The following is a 17,231-nucleotide window of genomic DNA, read 5'->3' as shown; positions in this document are numbered from 1 at the left end:
GAAGGATTTTAAAAATTCTATTAACGTCTCAGCTGTGCAATTCAACTGGATACTCCTAATTCATATTGAGCTGCCATTAATGTTCCTTTTTATTGCTTCTGGAGAGTCAGAAAAGAGCGAATTCAAAGTTAAACTAGTGCTAATATACCACAGAAAATAACCAAGGGGAAAGAAAGTTGAATATATCTTTGGGGGTAAAACATCAGTACTTTGGGGGAAAATGAGTGGCTTTGTTTGCCAAGTTCCTGACAGTTTTCTTGGCAATAACGATGTGCACGCACACCCAGAAGGAGGGCGGCCAGCAGGGAGGGTGTCAACGGGGGCCCCAGGGAAGCCACCCCAGGACACCATGACCTGGGGACATTGAAGGAGCAACCACACCTAAGTCTCCATCGCTTGGTGGCATGAGAAACTGTGAGCACGATGATTTTCTGACAGATTTATTTTATTATGAGAGAAAGATCTGAGACTCGTCCTCCTTAATAACTGTGCTGACAAGTGACAACTCCACTCCATTACTTTTCAATGGGAACATTACTCACGCAATATTGAAAATGGAGAAACATTTTCATGTGCTTTTCAAATCTGAGATGATATATGAAATGAGCAGACTTCGTGGTGTCCAGTGCGGCAATGAGAAGCTAATGAAATCCGGTTTTAAAGGGTGTGACATGGCACTGCTGATATATGTGTATATATATATTTTTAATATTAAACGGAGTGATGTCATGGGGTATGAGGAGAAAAGTTCCCATGACGTAAACCCAGATCAGGGACTGCGAGCCCACAGGCTCCATAGAAGACAGGCTTCTCTGATGATGCTAAGAAGCTGACATTATTTACTGAGCACCTACTAAGAGCCAGGCACTGTGCACTTGATTCTTTAGGATGCTAGAAGCTTGGAATGAGGTACCAGGAAACGGAACAAGCGACACACAGAAAGTTGTGGAAGCATGTAAAATGTAATGTTTAACCTTTGGGCTCGGTGGGAAATAAATAGAGATTTATCAATTCCTTGTCAGGAACTTTAGTTAAAGAATTAGGGGCTCGCTTTTCTCTTTAATTAATTAACCATTTAATTAATAACCTGCGGTAAGAGCTATGTAACAGCTCTTACATAAGTTCTCTTTTCCCTGTGTCTCAGTTCATGTGAAACCTGGAATTTGAGGTTTCTATCTGTAAATGAGATTCGAAGCTCACAGGGATGACATTTAAAACTGTTTCAAATCAATAGAGACCACTAATGGTACTTTGGAATTTTGAGAATTCTGAATTTCTAAATATGGAAATCTGTCTTCATTATTTTCTATTAATCAGAATAATTAACAAAACAAACATTAAAAAAAAATTAACATCTTCCTCAAGGCAGCACATCTGTCTCCATGGCCACTCTGTCGTCAGAGAATTCCAGATTCCACAGGAAGCATGATCAGGAACGAAACTCCACTTCTGATCGCATACCCTGAGACGAATGAGGGGGAAACTGAGGGGAAACCCCCCCCGCCAAAATGTAGCAGAAATTCCCGATGACTCTCACACTTGGGTGGAGAGAACCATCAAACTAAAGCTTCATGGACAGAGTGGTGATAGTTTGTTAGGCAGAAGGGTTACTGTCTCTCCATCCTACAGTGGCTTTTGGTATAGCAGTCTGTGACATATATCATAACATGGAAATCCAACAGCCAAACTAAACCAAACCCGTCGGACATGAAACACCGCAGCACGCAGAGTCCCAGGGAGGCCTCCTGTTACTTCTGCCAGCCCCGAGACTACACCGCCCACAGCACAGCCTCACAAAGCCACTCAAATGGCTCGGCGAAAGCGTCAGATCCAGAGCGGCCCTGGGTACCGCTGCTGGGGGTCCAGGAGTGAGTGTGCAAGGCACCCGCCTGGCACACCACCAGAACCCTAACAGCAGTTTATCACACCCAACACAGAAAGCCACGGGGAGCCGGGAGAGCGACCGCAGAGCCTCTGCACACAGTGAACGCAGCAGAAAGGAAGGCTAGGATAAACCTAATCACCCCCTCCTCCATCAGAGACACATTCAGCTGCCCCTCGGGTGATAAAGGAAGCTGTGAGGGGCACCCCACCAGCGGCCTGTTCCTGAGAACAAGGAGCAGCACGGCCAAGCGCCCTCGCTATCACACCGAGACCCGCCTTCCCCTCTCCAACCGATGAGGGAGTCCAAGACTGCTGGGGCACACTGTCACAGGATCCTCGCTCCCTGCCCTGCAGAAGACAAAATACCATTCAAACAGGTCTATTTATACTATCAATTCCGCTGCCTTATTTTTTACAGAGAGTCTCTGTGAACTGGGTAATGGCTTTTCACAACCTTTGGTTACTGGGTATGCTTGGCTCTGTTCTGGGGTGTCGGCATTATATGGCAAGCTTTGAGAAATAAGCACGTAAGTGCCATCAGGATTATAAATGGTCCACCAGACAATCTGCAGACATGTAGAGGAGTGCGTTTAAGCCGTGGACACAGATAACAGACACTGCATCCAAAGGGATGCCGATCCCCGGATGGGGGTGTGGGGGGGTAGGGGGATGGATATTCTGGAGGTGCACTCTTCATCTATGACGGGGTTATTTCTAGAAGAAGTAGCAGCAACAGTGGCAGGAAAATGTGCGCAGTCTATGAGCTGCAGGGTGAGTATATGCATGTGTTTTTAAATTCCTGTATGTTTGAAAATACTTCCTAGTAAAATATTTGAACCACATGTTAATAAATCAGGGCTATGAAACTACTCATCCTAAGAACATATATTACAGAACCAGGAATTTGATGGATATAGCCTTTAAGTATTTTTTTCAAAATATTTTTTTTTTCAAAGAAATAAGCAAGATACGGTATCATTCAGCTTTTTAATTATGTGACTGATGGTTCCTACTGCCAACAGAACACAACATTTGCTACTAGAGGAAAGGTCTGCAAGTTCGTAGTCTTCGTAAAAGGTGTGTGTGTGATTTATTTTTGCTCAGATTTTGGCTTATTTTTGCATGTGTGTGTATACAGACAAAAGCACCTGGGACTGAAGAATGTTAGCCCAGGGTGGCACACTACAGGTCACTTTATAAAATTTATAAGCACGGTGTTTGCAGACTGGTGTGTGTACTACTTAATTAATGCTGGCCTCTTTAGGAGGATTTCGTAAGTAAGGAAGATGAAGCTCCTTCATCTGGGCATTACCGTCCCAGCCTGAGTGGGATTTTACTCACTAAGATTGGTCGATGTAGGGCACTTCCATCCTCCTAATACACATTTTTCAATAAATACACTTCTCGCTAATTGAAGCCAGTGATTACTAACAATCGCCAGGGATGAGGAGGTTATGACATTTTACATATTTAAGAATCGGAGCAAACCGGTAACAAGGAGAATCTAGTTTCTTAATTGGCCACGATTTCGAAATCAATTTGCCTCTTGTCATTCCCTGGGTGACACTGACATCTAGTGGAGTTATCACTTCTGAGATCTTCAGCGTGCAACGCCCACCCGTCACCATCACCATCAGCGCCGGCGCTTTGTTCGGTGTCAAAGCTGGCAGTGATGAAGATACAGGTTTTCAGTCTTCTCCTTCAACGCCATGATGCAAACCCGCCGTGAAGGTAGCTTCTTCACGACCCCAATTCCTGTTCCCACTAGTGACAACAGTGCGATGGATTCAGCTTCTGAAAGGGTTTACTCTCAGGCCACTTTCCAACACGGAGAGACCAAGCCTCGATCCCGCCCTGGTTCACAGGCAGGCCCTCGCCTCCATCACCAGCTGCAGTAATTACGACATGATCAATGGGGATTTCCAGTCACCATAAGGACGGGTCTGCACTGGTTCTGGCCCTGCCCCACCCGGCCTGGACAGCTAGCCGCTGTCTGGGCGCCTGGACTCGGTGTATACATGTGTGCACTGCTCCAACTGTGCAGAGGTGGAGGTCCCATCCCTTTGCTCTCCTCTGGGCAGGCAGCACCCCCATCCCAGTCCACCTCCTCTTGAACCCAGGTTGACTCTGACGACACCCACGCCTGATGGAAAACAACTCTGGCCGTGCAGACAGTGGCAGGGAAGGGCAGGCTTATCACCCGAGTTACTGTTCATCTGCTTCTTCCTGCCTCAAATGTGTCCCCCTTGGCAGGTACCCAGTGGGCAGGGCTCAGGACACTACTTTCCAGCACCTTCAGACCCCAGTGGTGCCCATATAGGTGTGGGATGGAATGTGCTGGAGCAGCCCCATTTCAAGGAGACTTCCCAGCTTCTCGCCTCTTGCCTTGAAGACAGACCAAAGCCAATGACTGAGAAAGGTGATGCTGAGGAGGTGTCATGAGCCTGGGTGTCCCATCCTCCCGCCTTGCCCTAGAAGAAGTGGCAAACACACAGAAGATGCCCTGACCCACGTTCCAGGGCCCCTCCTCCCCGCTATGCCAGTGTCCCGCTCACGGCCCACCCGCCCTCTCTGCGCCTTCAGCAGCGGGCTCCTCCTCAGGTCCACGGAGCCCTGGGTCGATCCACAGCCTGTTCTCCAAGGTGACCCCGCCTCACCTGGAAGCCCCCACCTGGGTGTGCACACGTGTGACAGGTGGATGGATAAGCCACGAGTGCTGTTTAGGTGACTGCTGCTATTCTCAGTGTGTCTGAAGAAATTCCACAGTACAGCGTCTTGCAGTGGATGCCTTTAAGCACATCAGGTATGTACCTGTATTTTGCACACACCTAAGCACCTCCCTCCCAATCTACAGCCACTTTTGTGTCACTCCATAACAGTGGGGTGGTGAGATAAAAATGAAAGCAAAGGACTCGTCACCCCTGCAGGGAATCTTCCTAGCAACCTTTCTGCAACTACTGTTGTTTCCGGTTCAGAGAGGTTGAGCTCCTTGCCCAAGGTCACACAGCCCCAGGCAGTGGAGGCCAGGGCCTGAGCCTGTCCGATCCTCACTCTGGCCTTCCAACAGCAGTGCCTGCCAGAACTCGCACGGCATGGGGCAAGGAGCCAGGGAAGGGAATAGCTGTGAGGAGGGAGTGTGTGCTGTTGGCAACAGACCTCGGCAACAAAGACCATCTGATGGGGAAACTGCCGTGGACACGGTGGAGAGGGCCAGGGGATCCACTGTACCTGGCGCCCTCCTCCACCATGGAGAACGCCATCTCTAGGGACTTCTGTGGCAGTCCAGTAATTAAGATTCCGCACTTCCAATACAGGGGGCGCAGGTCTGATCCCTGTCCGGGGAACTAAGATGCCACGTGCTGTGCCACCAAAAAAACAAACAAACAAACCCCGCTATCTCCAAATCAGGGCAGTGGATCAGATAACAGACTCGTGGCCACCTCTGTAGAAGTCTCCTTTAGCTCGAGCCAGGAAATACTGAACTTCTTTGCACCAAAGTCAGTAATAATCAATCAAGAAAAAGTGTCAGTCACTCAGTCGTGCCAGACACTTCGCGACCCCATGGACTGTAGCCCCTGCCAGGCTCCTCTGTCCATGGGATTCTCCAGGCAAGAAGACTGGAGTGGGTTGCCATTCCCTTCTCCAGGGGATCTTCCCGACCCAGAGACCAACCAAGAGGAAAAATCACACGGCTGGGAACAGGGCACCCTGACGCTATATGCTAGAGTTGAGCAACTTTCTAAGACAAGTCAAATTTCTGTGTCTAAGACAAGACACTGGACACTGGAGACATCCTCTTTGTGCAGCTGGCCTGTGCACTGTGGAATGTTGAACGCCTCTGTGGCTGGCACCCAGACTAGAACTCTGCATGACCACGCCCACCCCCCACCTCCCCCCAGCTGAGACAGCTCAGACCTTCTCCAGAAACTGCTAAATTTCCGGCAGAGCAAAAGCATCTGGATGAGAAGCCTTGGTTTGAAAGCTTGTATAACTCGTAATGCACAGACCTAGTCCCAGGAGGGAAAGTGTTCTTCTCAAGTCAAATGAGTCCAGCCATGCATGGCAGTAGCTGTGCCCTGAGTTCTGAGTCTGGAGTTCTGGGCTCAGCTGCAAAGCCTTCTCCACCATTGATTGGTCATGCCTGCTGTGTGTAAGGGAAAGGACAGGGTGGCCGCGCCTTTGTGTCCTCTGCTGTTAAGGGGACAGCCCAACCACTCAGGGAGCTTTTAAAAAACTACACACGCTTGATTCCCACTCACAGATTCCAAGCTCATAAACTTGAGCCCTGAGAGCTGATGTGCACCAGAGCCCTGCAAATTGTTCTGAAGAAAATTTCAAGTGCATAGGCTCGTGTCCGTGGGCCTCTACAGACCCCGAGGAAGTCCTCAGGGCTGCAGCCTAAGGAGCAGGGGGTTTGTCCACCTATAGGGCTTACACATCTCATCTCGAAGGCTGGATGCACACGTGTGGGGAATCCTGGCAGAGTCTGTATCTAATGGGAGACCAAGAGAGTCGCAGGACCAGGGACACTTTTATCCAAACCCCTGGCTCTTCGTTTCTGACTCCCTGCAACTGAGCAACTCCTAGCTTGCTCAGCACCTGCACCTCGGCTTCCCACAATATTCTGACACACCCATGGAACTCAGCGCCCTTCCTGCTTATTTGGTTCGGACACGACACCTGTCCCTGACCACCTGGTGGCCAGAGGACCACTCGGTGACCGTCTCGGGACCCACGCTCCGAGCCCCGGGGGACACTCACGGTGAAGAGGTTGGACCGGCGCTTGGACTGCTTGCGGACGGGCGTGGGCGTGTTGGCCGCGGGCGGCACGTCGATGCGGAGCTCCTTCTGGCTGGTGCTCGGCGTGGACGGCACGGAGGAGGAGTAGTCGCTCAGGCTCCCACCGCCGTTACTCGTCTGCAACGATCAAAAGCCAAGGCTGTTAGGGACACGCCCCGGGAGCCTCGCTCACCACCTGTGTGGGACCGTAACCCACGGGCCAGCAAGTCACGCGCAGCAGGTGCAGCCGCACGGGTGGGCCAGCCTCTCCCACTGGCTGGTGGCATCAGCATGAAGGACGCTTGGTGTCCTTCTAGAAGACAGCGATCAGCTCAGCGTCATTTCAGCTAAGAAAAGGGACTGAAGGCAGGGAAGTCTCTTTCGTTTAATTTTTCTTGAGAGTGAAAATGTAATTATTTTCTATTTCCTCTGAAAAAGGAAGGGACTGGTTGAACTGAGTGGTTTCCGTGGTCCCTTCACTGCGCTAGATTAGAGGCACAAAGAGCAAAGTTGTGCCCCAGAGGACCAGAACTCACATTTTGAAAATGTCCTCTTAGAGGGATAGTCTGGAGACTGGGGTTGACATGTACACACTACTACATATAAAAAAGATGACTAATAAGGACCTGCTGCATAGCACAAGGAATAATACTCAATACTCTGTAATGGCCTATCTGGAAAAAGAATCTAAGAGAGAAGGGACATATGTATTAATACATGTATAAACGACACTCTGCTGTACAGCAGAAACCGATGCAACACTGTAAATAAATTATATTCCCCCCCAAAATATTAGTTTTAAAAAAAGAAAATGACCTCTTGGAAATGTGGATGCATCTGGAAGATACTTCAAAATTCAGAGAGAATTACAGATGCCAGTGGTGAGGACGTTAACAGCCTTGATGGTACCTTGACAGTACCTTGATGGTACCTTTGTAGGGCCCTACTGTAAACGCACTTCCCTTCTCTTCAAGGAACCAAACAGAGGATGCCTAACCTTCTCACTAAATCTGTTTAAAAAGTTATCAACATAATACCTGTCTGGGAAATGTAAACTGAAGACAGGACAGCAGGCAAGGATAAGCCAACAGTTCCTCTCTGGGATTTTGGTTAGGTTCCTCAAAGTGACTTATATATGATTTGCTTCCAAATAAACAGCAAAATGTTCCAATAGAAAGATACTAGTGGGACTTCTCCGGCGGTCCAGAGCTTAAGACTTCACCTTCCGGTGCAGGGGTGTAGGTTCAATCCTTCTTCGAGAAGGTAAGTTTCGACATGCACACACGTGGCAAAAAAAAAAAAAAACACCCCAAAATATAAAACAGGGGAAACATTATTGTAACATTCAACAAAGACTTAAAAAAAGAGTTACTAGTTTCCACAGGGCATAAGGGAAAAGCGGACTCTATGCCAGAACTGCTACCGTCTTGAAGCATATTGTGGGATGAGCCAACGAGATTTACCTACAACTGCTCAGCCTACAAGCAGACGAGAGCGAGGACCAACTCGGGGTCGTTTAAATCAACAGCAGAGACAACGTGCAGACGGGAGCAGTAAAGATTGATTCCCGTAAAAACCACCGGGCCCCAGCAGCTTCTGAAGGAAAGGTTATGTCAGTTACAGGCACGCTGTTATTTGCTAAGTTGAAACAAACAGGAAATCCACCTTGGAGCTGGCTGAGCACCCTCTTTGGCAGGCGAGTCCTCCTGGGCTCGCACCTGCCTTCCAGCCCAGCCTCCCAGGGGCCCGACATACCTGGCTGATGTGCACGGCGGACACCTGTGCGGAGCAGACGGACGAGTGGCTGGGCGAGTTGGGGAGGGACTTGCAGGGACCTATGGACAGCTGCTGCTTCTTCCTCGTGGCGACAATCTTCTGGGCAACTGCGGGCAAGGAGACAGAGGAGGTCTCTGCGAGGCTGCTCTCCAAACCCAGGGCACATGGCAGAGGCCCAGGTCCGTCCCCATCACCCACTGTCCCCTGGGCCTACAGTTAACATAATTCCCAACTTTCAGCGGGGCACAGGACGACCAGGAGAGGCACACCACTCCCTGGGGCTTCCCCTGGTCCATCCTCCTGCCCCCCAGCTACATGTGGCCACATGACCAAGTTCTGGCCAATAGGATGTCAGCAGGAGGGTCACGCAGCAGCATCCCAGACGCACCCTCAAGAGAGATGCCTTTGGCCTATTTCTTCCTCATGACCTTTTCCTTCTGGCTGCATAAAAGGCACATATGTTGGCTGCAGCCCTGGCAGTGACCTTGAGGGGGGGTGGAAGCCACACTTGATGGGACATGAGCCCTTGCCAGCCCTGTGCAGACTGCCTCAGAAGCTTTATAGGTAAGCCACAAAAAATACACATCTATCTTGTTTAAATCATTCTAATGATTTTTCTCCCCAATTACTTGCAGCAAAAATCATTCTAAATAAGACAGGGGAATTTAAACCAAATCCTTTTGGAAACCAAAAAATCTATTTTATTTATCTTTTTTTTTTTTTTTGCATAGCCTAAAGAATTACTCTCAACTCTACAAGCGACTGCATAGAATTATATTCAAGGACATGTAATTATCTCAAAGATTTTTTTAAATTTAAATATACAGCTACACACATTGAGAGTTTATCTTAATCAATACAAATCTAAATTCCACCAGTCATAACTTCTGGCAAATAGGCTGGCTGATAAAGCATACTGGATTTAATTGGAAAGGAAGTCAAGGATTAGAAAACTCTTCCTACACCAATAGGTGTCACTACAAGAGAGTAACTGCAGGTTTTATTTGAATAGATGTGTGTCTTTGGGGACGAGCTGTAATTAAGTTCAATGATATTCAATCCTTGTCTTTGCCCAGAAAGTGGCTATTTTTAAAGACACCCATGCAAAGGAACGCACACTGTCCCCAGCAGCAGGTTATGACACGGGAGCACACACAGTGGCCGCAGAACATTTCTTGTCCAAATGAATACAATGTTAATAAGGAGCTGATTTGTCCACAGCTTACGGCTTTCATGTAAATGAATGATAGTATAAATATGATTAAGTGAAAATGCAATATATAAAAAATGGCTCACAGAGATGAAACAGCAGCCTCATTAGTTACATCCCACCTCCGATAGGCCTCTTATCATCCTGAAAGGATGATATCAATTAATTTATCTTCCCATAGTGTATTGATCATAACCTTCATCAGCTAATCATGTTTAAATTACAGAGGAATATCGCAACACTTTGTCATTTCAAAGCCATTGGCGTATTGATCTGGGGTCTTTGAAGATACACATCAGAATATTTCAAAAATCATTATGTGAACTCGAAACTAAAACCCAAGAACAGATTCCAGCAGCAAGTGCTGTATAGGTGAGCTGAGATTCCAAGACCAGAAGTTAAATAACTTACAATCACGGTTGTCAGGGTGACTGCCAATCTACTTCCATTAAAAACACAAAAGAAAGAACCTCTTTTAAATTGATGATCAACTCTAATGCATTTCTATCCTCCTCCTGACCTCAGAGCTACTATGCAGTTGGATGGCCATACAGGATTGCATCTTCAATCTCATGGAAAACCATGAACATCAGAATTAAGGAGGGCAAGACTATTTGAACAACTCTATAGGCATTCTCGGTAAGTGTTCTATACTCTAAGGGGGAGAGTTGAGAAACTTTCTAAAACAAGTCAAATACATTACTAAAATCCTCATTTTATGACACTCCGAATGGAAAAGAATTTTCTCTCCTCCCCACACGGAGGCTAGAAAGAGCAAGTCCACGGGCAGAGAGAACCTTTACTCATTAAGACTCCCACACGGGGACCAAAAGGGCCGTGCAAAGCATCAACCACACGCTAAGTACTAAGGTTCTTCTGTCCATGGAATTACTGCTTTGCCACATTTGTAACAGAATATGAAGTCACAGCCTCTAATAACTCATAGCATTCTTTTAAGCCTAACTAGAACGTTTAATCCTATTTATTTCGCCATTATTTTTATGTCTACCCACAAATGGAAGCAAGGAAGTGAGTTACAAATATTTGGTACTAAAATACATATCCTGCATCAGAAATACAGGATAACCCACAACAGTGGGGGACACTTCGTCGGGGGCAATGGGAGTGTCTGACTCAAGGAGGACGGGGAGACACAGTGACTGTTCTGTAAGGCTGAGCCACCTTCTTTTTCACAGTGAAAAGCCTCCTGCCCACTGTGGCCACAGAGCTGGGCTGGGCCGTGTGCGTGGATGAGGCGCCCTCCCCAGTAGCAGCTCAAGGGAAATGGGGTCCCAGAGCAGGGAGGCTCTGTTCTGTAACTATAGTCATCAACTGCGCCTGCTATCCAGAACATTTAAAGGTCAGTCGACTTAAAACATGAATCTTACTTACCCCTCAGATTACACTGGCTGGGCAATCTTTAGAATCACTGAGTTTTTGCCAGCATTTAATCACTCCACAAGTGAATGTTACATATTTTATATAAATACATGCAGTTTAGTTCAATTCAGTCACTCAGTCATGTCCAACTCTTTGCGACCCCATGAATCGCAGCATGCCAGGCCTCCCTGTCCATCACCATCTCCCAGAGTTCACTCAGACTCACGTCCATCGAGTCCGTGATGCCATCCAGCCATCTCATCCTCGGTCATCCCCTTCTCCTCCTGCCCCCAATCCCTCCCAGCATCAGAGTCTTTCCCAATGAGTCAACTCTTCGCATGAGGTGGCCAAAGTCCTGGAGTTTCAGCTTTAGCATCATTCCTTCCAAAGAAATCCCAGGGTTGATCTCCTTCAGAAAGGACTGGTTGGATCTCCTTGCAGTCCAAGGGACTCTCAGGAGTCTTCTCCAACACCACAATTCAAAAGCATCAATTCTTCGGTGCTCAGCCTTCTTCACAGTCCAACTCTCACATCCATACATGACCACAGGAAAAACCATAGCCTTGACTAGACAGACCTTAGTCGGCAAAGTAATGTCTCTGCTTTTGAATATACTATCTAGGTTGGTCATAACTTTTCTTCCAAGGAGTAAGCATCTTTTAATTTCATGGCTGCAGTCACCATCTGCAGTGATTTTGGAGCCCCCAAAAATAAAGTCTGACACTGTTTCCACTGTTTCCCCATCTGTTTCCCATGAAGTGATGGGACCGGATGCGATGATCTTCGTTTTCTGAATGTTGAGCTTTAAGCCAACTTTTTCGCTCTCCTCTTTCACTTTCATCAAGAGGCTTTTGAGCTCCTCTTCACTTTCTGCCATAAGGGTAGTGTCATCTGCATATCTGAGGTTATTGATATTTCTCCCAGCAATCTTGATTCCAGCTTGTGTTTCTTCCAGTCCAGCGTTTCTCATGATGTAATGAATGAATAAAACAGAAACAGTCACTTGAGCTGACTTAAAAGGATCTGGACTCTTTATCATCAAGCTGTGATGTTTTGCCAGTTTCGGTGCCATGCTTTTGTATAAAGCTGCCACAGGAGCTAAGCCCAAGTCTGAACTGCTGTCGAGGGCAGACTCTGAAAATGTTCACTCCTTTTCCAGGTGGTGTTGCTGTTCAGTTGCTGAGCCGTGACTGACTCTCTGCGACTGCATGCACAGCAGCACGGCGCCAGACGCTAACCAGTTTCATTAACCTGGTATTCTGACAGTAGTGCTTGGCTCTGTCTGAAAAGTCGCTTCCTAGGGACTAATACACAACGTGATAAACATAATCAACACTGCTCTTGTTACAGATGAAAGTTATTAACAGAGTAAATTCTAGGAGCTCTCATCAAAGGAAGATACGTTTCCATTTCTTTAATTTTTTATCTATATGAGATGGTGGATGTTCACTAAACTTACTGTGATATCATTTCATGATGCAAGTTGAATCACTGCACTATGCACCTTATATGGTGTGTCAGTTACAGCTCAGTAAAACTGGACGGGAAAAAATATTAAATACACTCAAATATAAACAAATGAGTGAATAAGTATCATTCCCTCCACAATTTTGAAGTTTTATTTGGGTGATAGATACCCTTTAAATGTATCCATAATCTCACTGTAGAAACTTCAAAAATAAGGAAGCAACTTCCACGGCCTGGGAGAGGCCTGAGTGGCTTACTGGGGGCTGGCAGTAGCCCCTTCTCGACCTGCGTGATGACCTTGAGATCTTTATTTTTCAGTTGTGCCCTTGATTATACTTTCATAAATATATTTCCCTTCTTCAATTAAAAAGAAGTTGATTCAAGAACTGAAGCAACCAGAAAAAGCGAGTTATACATTTACTTTCTCCACAGATTTTGAATTTTCTATTGGAGAGATGATAAATGACACCCTTTAATTAGTGTGTAAAAATAAGACTCTCGGATAGCTCCCAAATAAGACCTCATTAAAACCTGGCCTAATGCCCAATTTCTGCTTCTCCTGGTTCTCAAATCATACGCACTGAAGGAGGAGCAGAAAGAATGAGTCTGGTCCCCTCAAGGGAGTCAGGTCCACCGCTCACCAGGATCTGGGGGGCATCCTCCTCTCCTCCCCCCTCCCCCTTCTCTCCCTCCCCCACCACCTTTGACCCTACACCTGAACAATGGGCCAGGAGGTCGCGCATCCTGTCCGCTGCTGTTTAGTCCCTAAGTCGTCTCTGACTCTTTGCAGCCCCGAGGACTACAGCCCGCCAGGCTCCTCTGTCCATGGGATTCTCCAGGCAAGAGTACTGGAGTGGGTTGCCATTTCCCTTCTCCAGGGGATCTTCCCAACCCAGGGACAGAACCTGGGTCTCCTGCATTGGCAGGAGGATTCCTTACCGCTGGGTCACCAGGGAAGCCCTGAACATCCTATCTACTAACCCATTTAACCCTCACAGTCCCGTATCGCAGATGGGGAAAACGAGGCGGGGGAGCCATCGGCAGATTAGGGGTGCAGATGCAGCCCGTCTGCCTCCAGGAGTGCTCGCAACACCGCCCCGCCAGACCCCGGCGCTCCCAGGACAGGCCTGTGTACCCTTCTGCCCTGTGCCCGCACAGACTCTCCCTGACGCCCCCTCCCTTGTGCTGACCACCGCAACCCGGCTTCCGTCTCAGTGCCCTTGGTTGGAACCTGCCATTGCCAAGGTTGCTGGTGACCAGCTGGAGGCCCAGTCACCTCCTGCTTGACCTCTGGGCGGCCCTGGGCACCACTGACTGCTCCTCCTCCCCTGACACCGACTCTCGAGGGCTCCTCTCTGGCAGAACCTCTTGCGAGGTCTCCTTTGATGGATGTTGGGTGCTTCAAGGCTTCCTTCTTCGGCCGTTTTCTCTTCCGGCCAAGGGCTCCTGAAATCCACGCAGCCTTGCTCCGCGTCCTTCCTGCCTTGGGGACCGTGGATCCAACGACTGACTCCACACCCCCCGCTCTGGATGCACCCTGATGTCCACGTGCCCAGCCTGGGTCTCACGCCATCTCCCAGCTCTAACTGGACCATCACTTGCGATGCCAGGGCAGGGACAGAGGCGGAAGAGATGGATTCTTCCACCGGAATTTCTCGTAAATCCATTTTCACGACCACTGCTTGGACCCTAACTCCACCTGCCCATGGCCGACTCCTCAGGCGGCCTCCGAGGCCGTCCCCCATCACTGCCGTCTCCAGCATTACTGCCGCCCACAGAACATGCTGCAGGCGGCCTCGTGAGGCTCTCCCAGGGGCGCTTTCACTAACAGGCCTGCGACACGCCCCATCACTACACCGATGTCAGAGCTGAAAGTTCTCAGCAAAACAGGGCTCTTCCACGTGGAGGAGCGGGGGGCTCTCCACTCCCGTTATTACTTCCCACTGAGCCAGGGACCCACAGCCCCACCTCTTTTGACCTATTCCCAAGCCCTCCTGAGAAGGCCCGACCCACTTAAATGACTGAAGTGGCCGCCAGCTTGGGACAGGCTGTCCCTTCTCCACCCCTGCAATCGGGAGCGGTGTGCTCGGAGCACGGGGGCAAGGCGAGGGCTCCCCTGCTGCCTGGAACCAAGTCAGTCTGGTTCTGGTTTTCACAGAAGAAAACCCAGATAAGCGTTATTGCCCGGTACAGCTTTACCCATAACAAGGAATCATCTGACCCTCGGGGATCTTACCTCTTAATTGGCTCAGAACCCCAGAGGGGACAGGAGGCAATCCCAACTCGACGCGACCTTCCAGCCTCGCGGCCACTGCCATGCCAGACAGAACCCACCACACCTCCCACAACACGCTACACAAGCGGGCACCACGGCCCAGACCTCACAGTCAGCTCCTCCTCAGAATCCGTACCACGAGCGTCACCTCTCCTAGGTAAGCTGTCCTCTCTAAGCATGAGGTTCCTCCAGGGGGACCCTGCACCCCAAATGCCCACGGGTGCTAGTGTTTTACCCGGGCCTTGACTGAGCACCAATGCATGTTTACACAGACATGCATGCACACACACACGCACACACACACACACAGGGGCACAGCAGTCAGGGCCATGCTGAAGGTTGCAATCCTACTTCTCAGCCCTGAATCCCTAGTGCCTGGGCATAGGAACTGCTCCTCCCCAACCCAACACGTGATCACTCACACCAGGTCCTGGCCTCAAGCTCTCTACTTACGGGACGAGGTCCCTGGCCAGGGGTGCCTCTAACACTCCCCTTGAACGGCACCACCCGATGTCTGCAACATCCACAGTTAAGCACTGATTCAGTTCAATCGCTCAGTCGTGTCCGACTCTTTGCGATCTCATGGACTGCAGCACGCCATGTCTCCCTGTCCATCACCAACTCCCGGAGCCTACCCAAACTCATGTCCATTGAGTCGGTGATGCCATCCAACCATCTCATCCTCTGTCGTCCCCTTCTCCTCCTGCCCTCCATCTTTCCCAGCATCAGGGACTTTTCAAATGAGTCAGCTCTTCGCATCAGGTGGCCAAAGGATTGGAGTTTCAGCTTCAACATCAGTCCTTCCAATGAACACTCAGGACTGATTTCCTTTAGGATGGACTGGTTGGATCTCCTTGCAGTCCAAGGGATTCTCAAGAGTCCTCTCCAACACCACAGTTAAGCACTTAAGCTTTTTAAAATTTCATTAGCCATGATGACATTTTTGGCATAGTTCAGTGAGTGTTAGCAAATGTAATCCACAAGATATCTTCTCTCCTTTGAATGATTTACCGGAATCGATCAATTAACAGGAATGCTGGAAGCACCACCTTGGGGCCCAGAGAAGGAAGGGAAGGCAGGGGACGGGGGTGTGACCTGGTCTCTCACCTCTCGGAGCTCCAAGCCGGGAGCAATGTCCTTGGCCCCTCAACCAGAGCTCCAAGGTTCCAGTGGAGACAGGAGCACTGAGGGCCACTCAAACACTGGGCGGGGGCCCCTCTTGCCCCATCCGTTCTTCACTCTACTTACGAGATCCTGCAACCCCACCAGCTCCCTGTCCGGGTCCCAGGGGAACAGCGGCTTCTCCATCAGGCAACCCCCTCACCTGCCTTTCCCCAGTTCCCCAAGTGTGCAGGAGACTTAACTCTTCAACCAAGTGTGTAAGGCTCTGCTCTCGGATGTCCCCCACCACCACCCTGTGAGCAGCGTCAGCTCCCGCGGTGTGGACACTGCTGTAGGAGCAGTGCGGCCCCCGTTTTTGGGCTGCGCTGGGGAGCGGGTGAGTCCGGGGCCCGGGGGAGCTGGGGGCCGCAGCCCAGCACAGCACTGCACGAGCAGGAACGGCTGATCGACATCCCGGAGCCACCGTCGGGTGCACCTGGAGGCCGAGCGTGAACCCGGCCAAACCTGAGTAAGGGGGCGGTCTTCGGCTACTGGGGAAAGCTGGACGCAGGCTGTGGAGACCAGGAGGGGTGAGAGCGCTGAGTGAACAATGTTAGATGGGAATTGAAGTATGAATGATACATCGATTACGGGACTGTTTCAATGTTTATAACAGGCACACTTATAAAAACCAACTAGCGTGAGATTATCCTTCAATTAAAAAATTGCTTTAAAAATCAGTGTGAGACTCTAATTTTTACTCTGCAAAAATATTTCAAAAGCACAGTTTGAGGTTGGGGGTTCATTGCTGTTGTTGTTCAGTAGCTCAGTCATGTCTGCCTCTTTGTGACCCCATGGAGTGCAGCATGCCAGGCTTCCCCGTCCTTCACTATTTCTCAGAGCTTGCTCAGATTCTTGTCCTTCGAGTCGGTGATGCCATCCAGCCGTTTCATCCTCTGCCTTCCCCTTCTCCTCTTGCCCTCAGTCTTTCCCAGCTTCAGGGTCTTTTCCAATGAGTCAGCTCTTTGCATCAGGTGGCCAAAGTACTGGAGCTTCAGCTTCAGCATCAGTCCTTCCAATGAATATTTGGGGTTGATTTTCTTTAGGATTGACTGGTTTGATTTACTTGCATTCCAAGGGACTCTCAAGAGTCTTCTCCAGCACCACAGTTGAAAAGCATCAATTCTTTGGTCCTGCTTACAGGGAGAGAAAATACTCCCCAGACTTCATAATAACAGGCCAGACTTATGAGAGTTTTGGGGCTGATTTTGTCTCAATTTTGTGGTGCAGAAGTTAGTTTGAACCACACCTTCATGCAAGAGCCAGACTGAAAGTGAAAGTGAGTCGCTCAGTTGTGTC

At 49.1% G+C, this 17,231-nt stretch overlaps 1 protein-coding gene across 2 annotated transcripts in view; it reads right to left on the bottom strand.

The window, feature by feature from the left end:
- Positions 1-17,231, bottom strand: part of AGAP1 (ArfGAP with GTPase domain, ankyrin repeat and PH domain 1) — a 568,353-nt gene that overhangs the window by 281,936 nt on the left and 269,186 nt on the right. For both annotated transcript variants that reach the window (XM_052638291.1, XM_052638292.1), the window contains exons 7-8: positions 8,419-8,546; positions 6,646-6,801 (exon numbers count right to left, since the gene is read on the bottom strand). In XM_052638291.1, the coding sequence (XP_052494251.1) occupies positions 6,646-6,801; positions 8,419-8,546 (284 nt within the window). The remainder of the gene's footprint in view (positions 1-6,645; positions 6,802-8,418; positions 8,547-17,231) is intronic.

Source organism: Budorcas taxicolor, chromosome 3 (genome assembly GCF_023091745.1).
Source record: "Budorcas taxicolor isolate Tak-1 chromosome 3, Takin1.1, whole genome shotgun sequence".
In the NCBI taxonomy this organism is placed as follows: domain Eukaryota; kingdom Metazoa; phylum Chordata; class Mammalia; order Artiodactyla; family Bovidae; genus Budorcas; species Budorcas taxicolor.
This window is presented reverse-complemented; position numbering and strand designations above follow the sequence as displayed.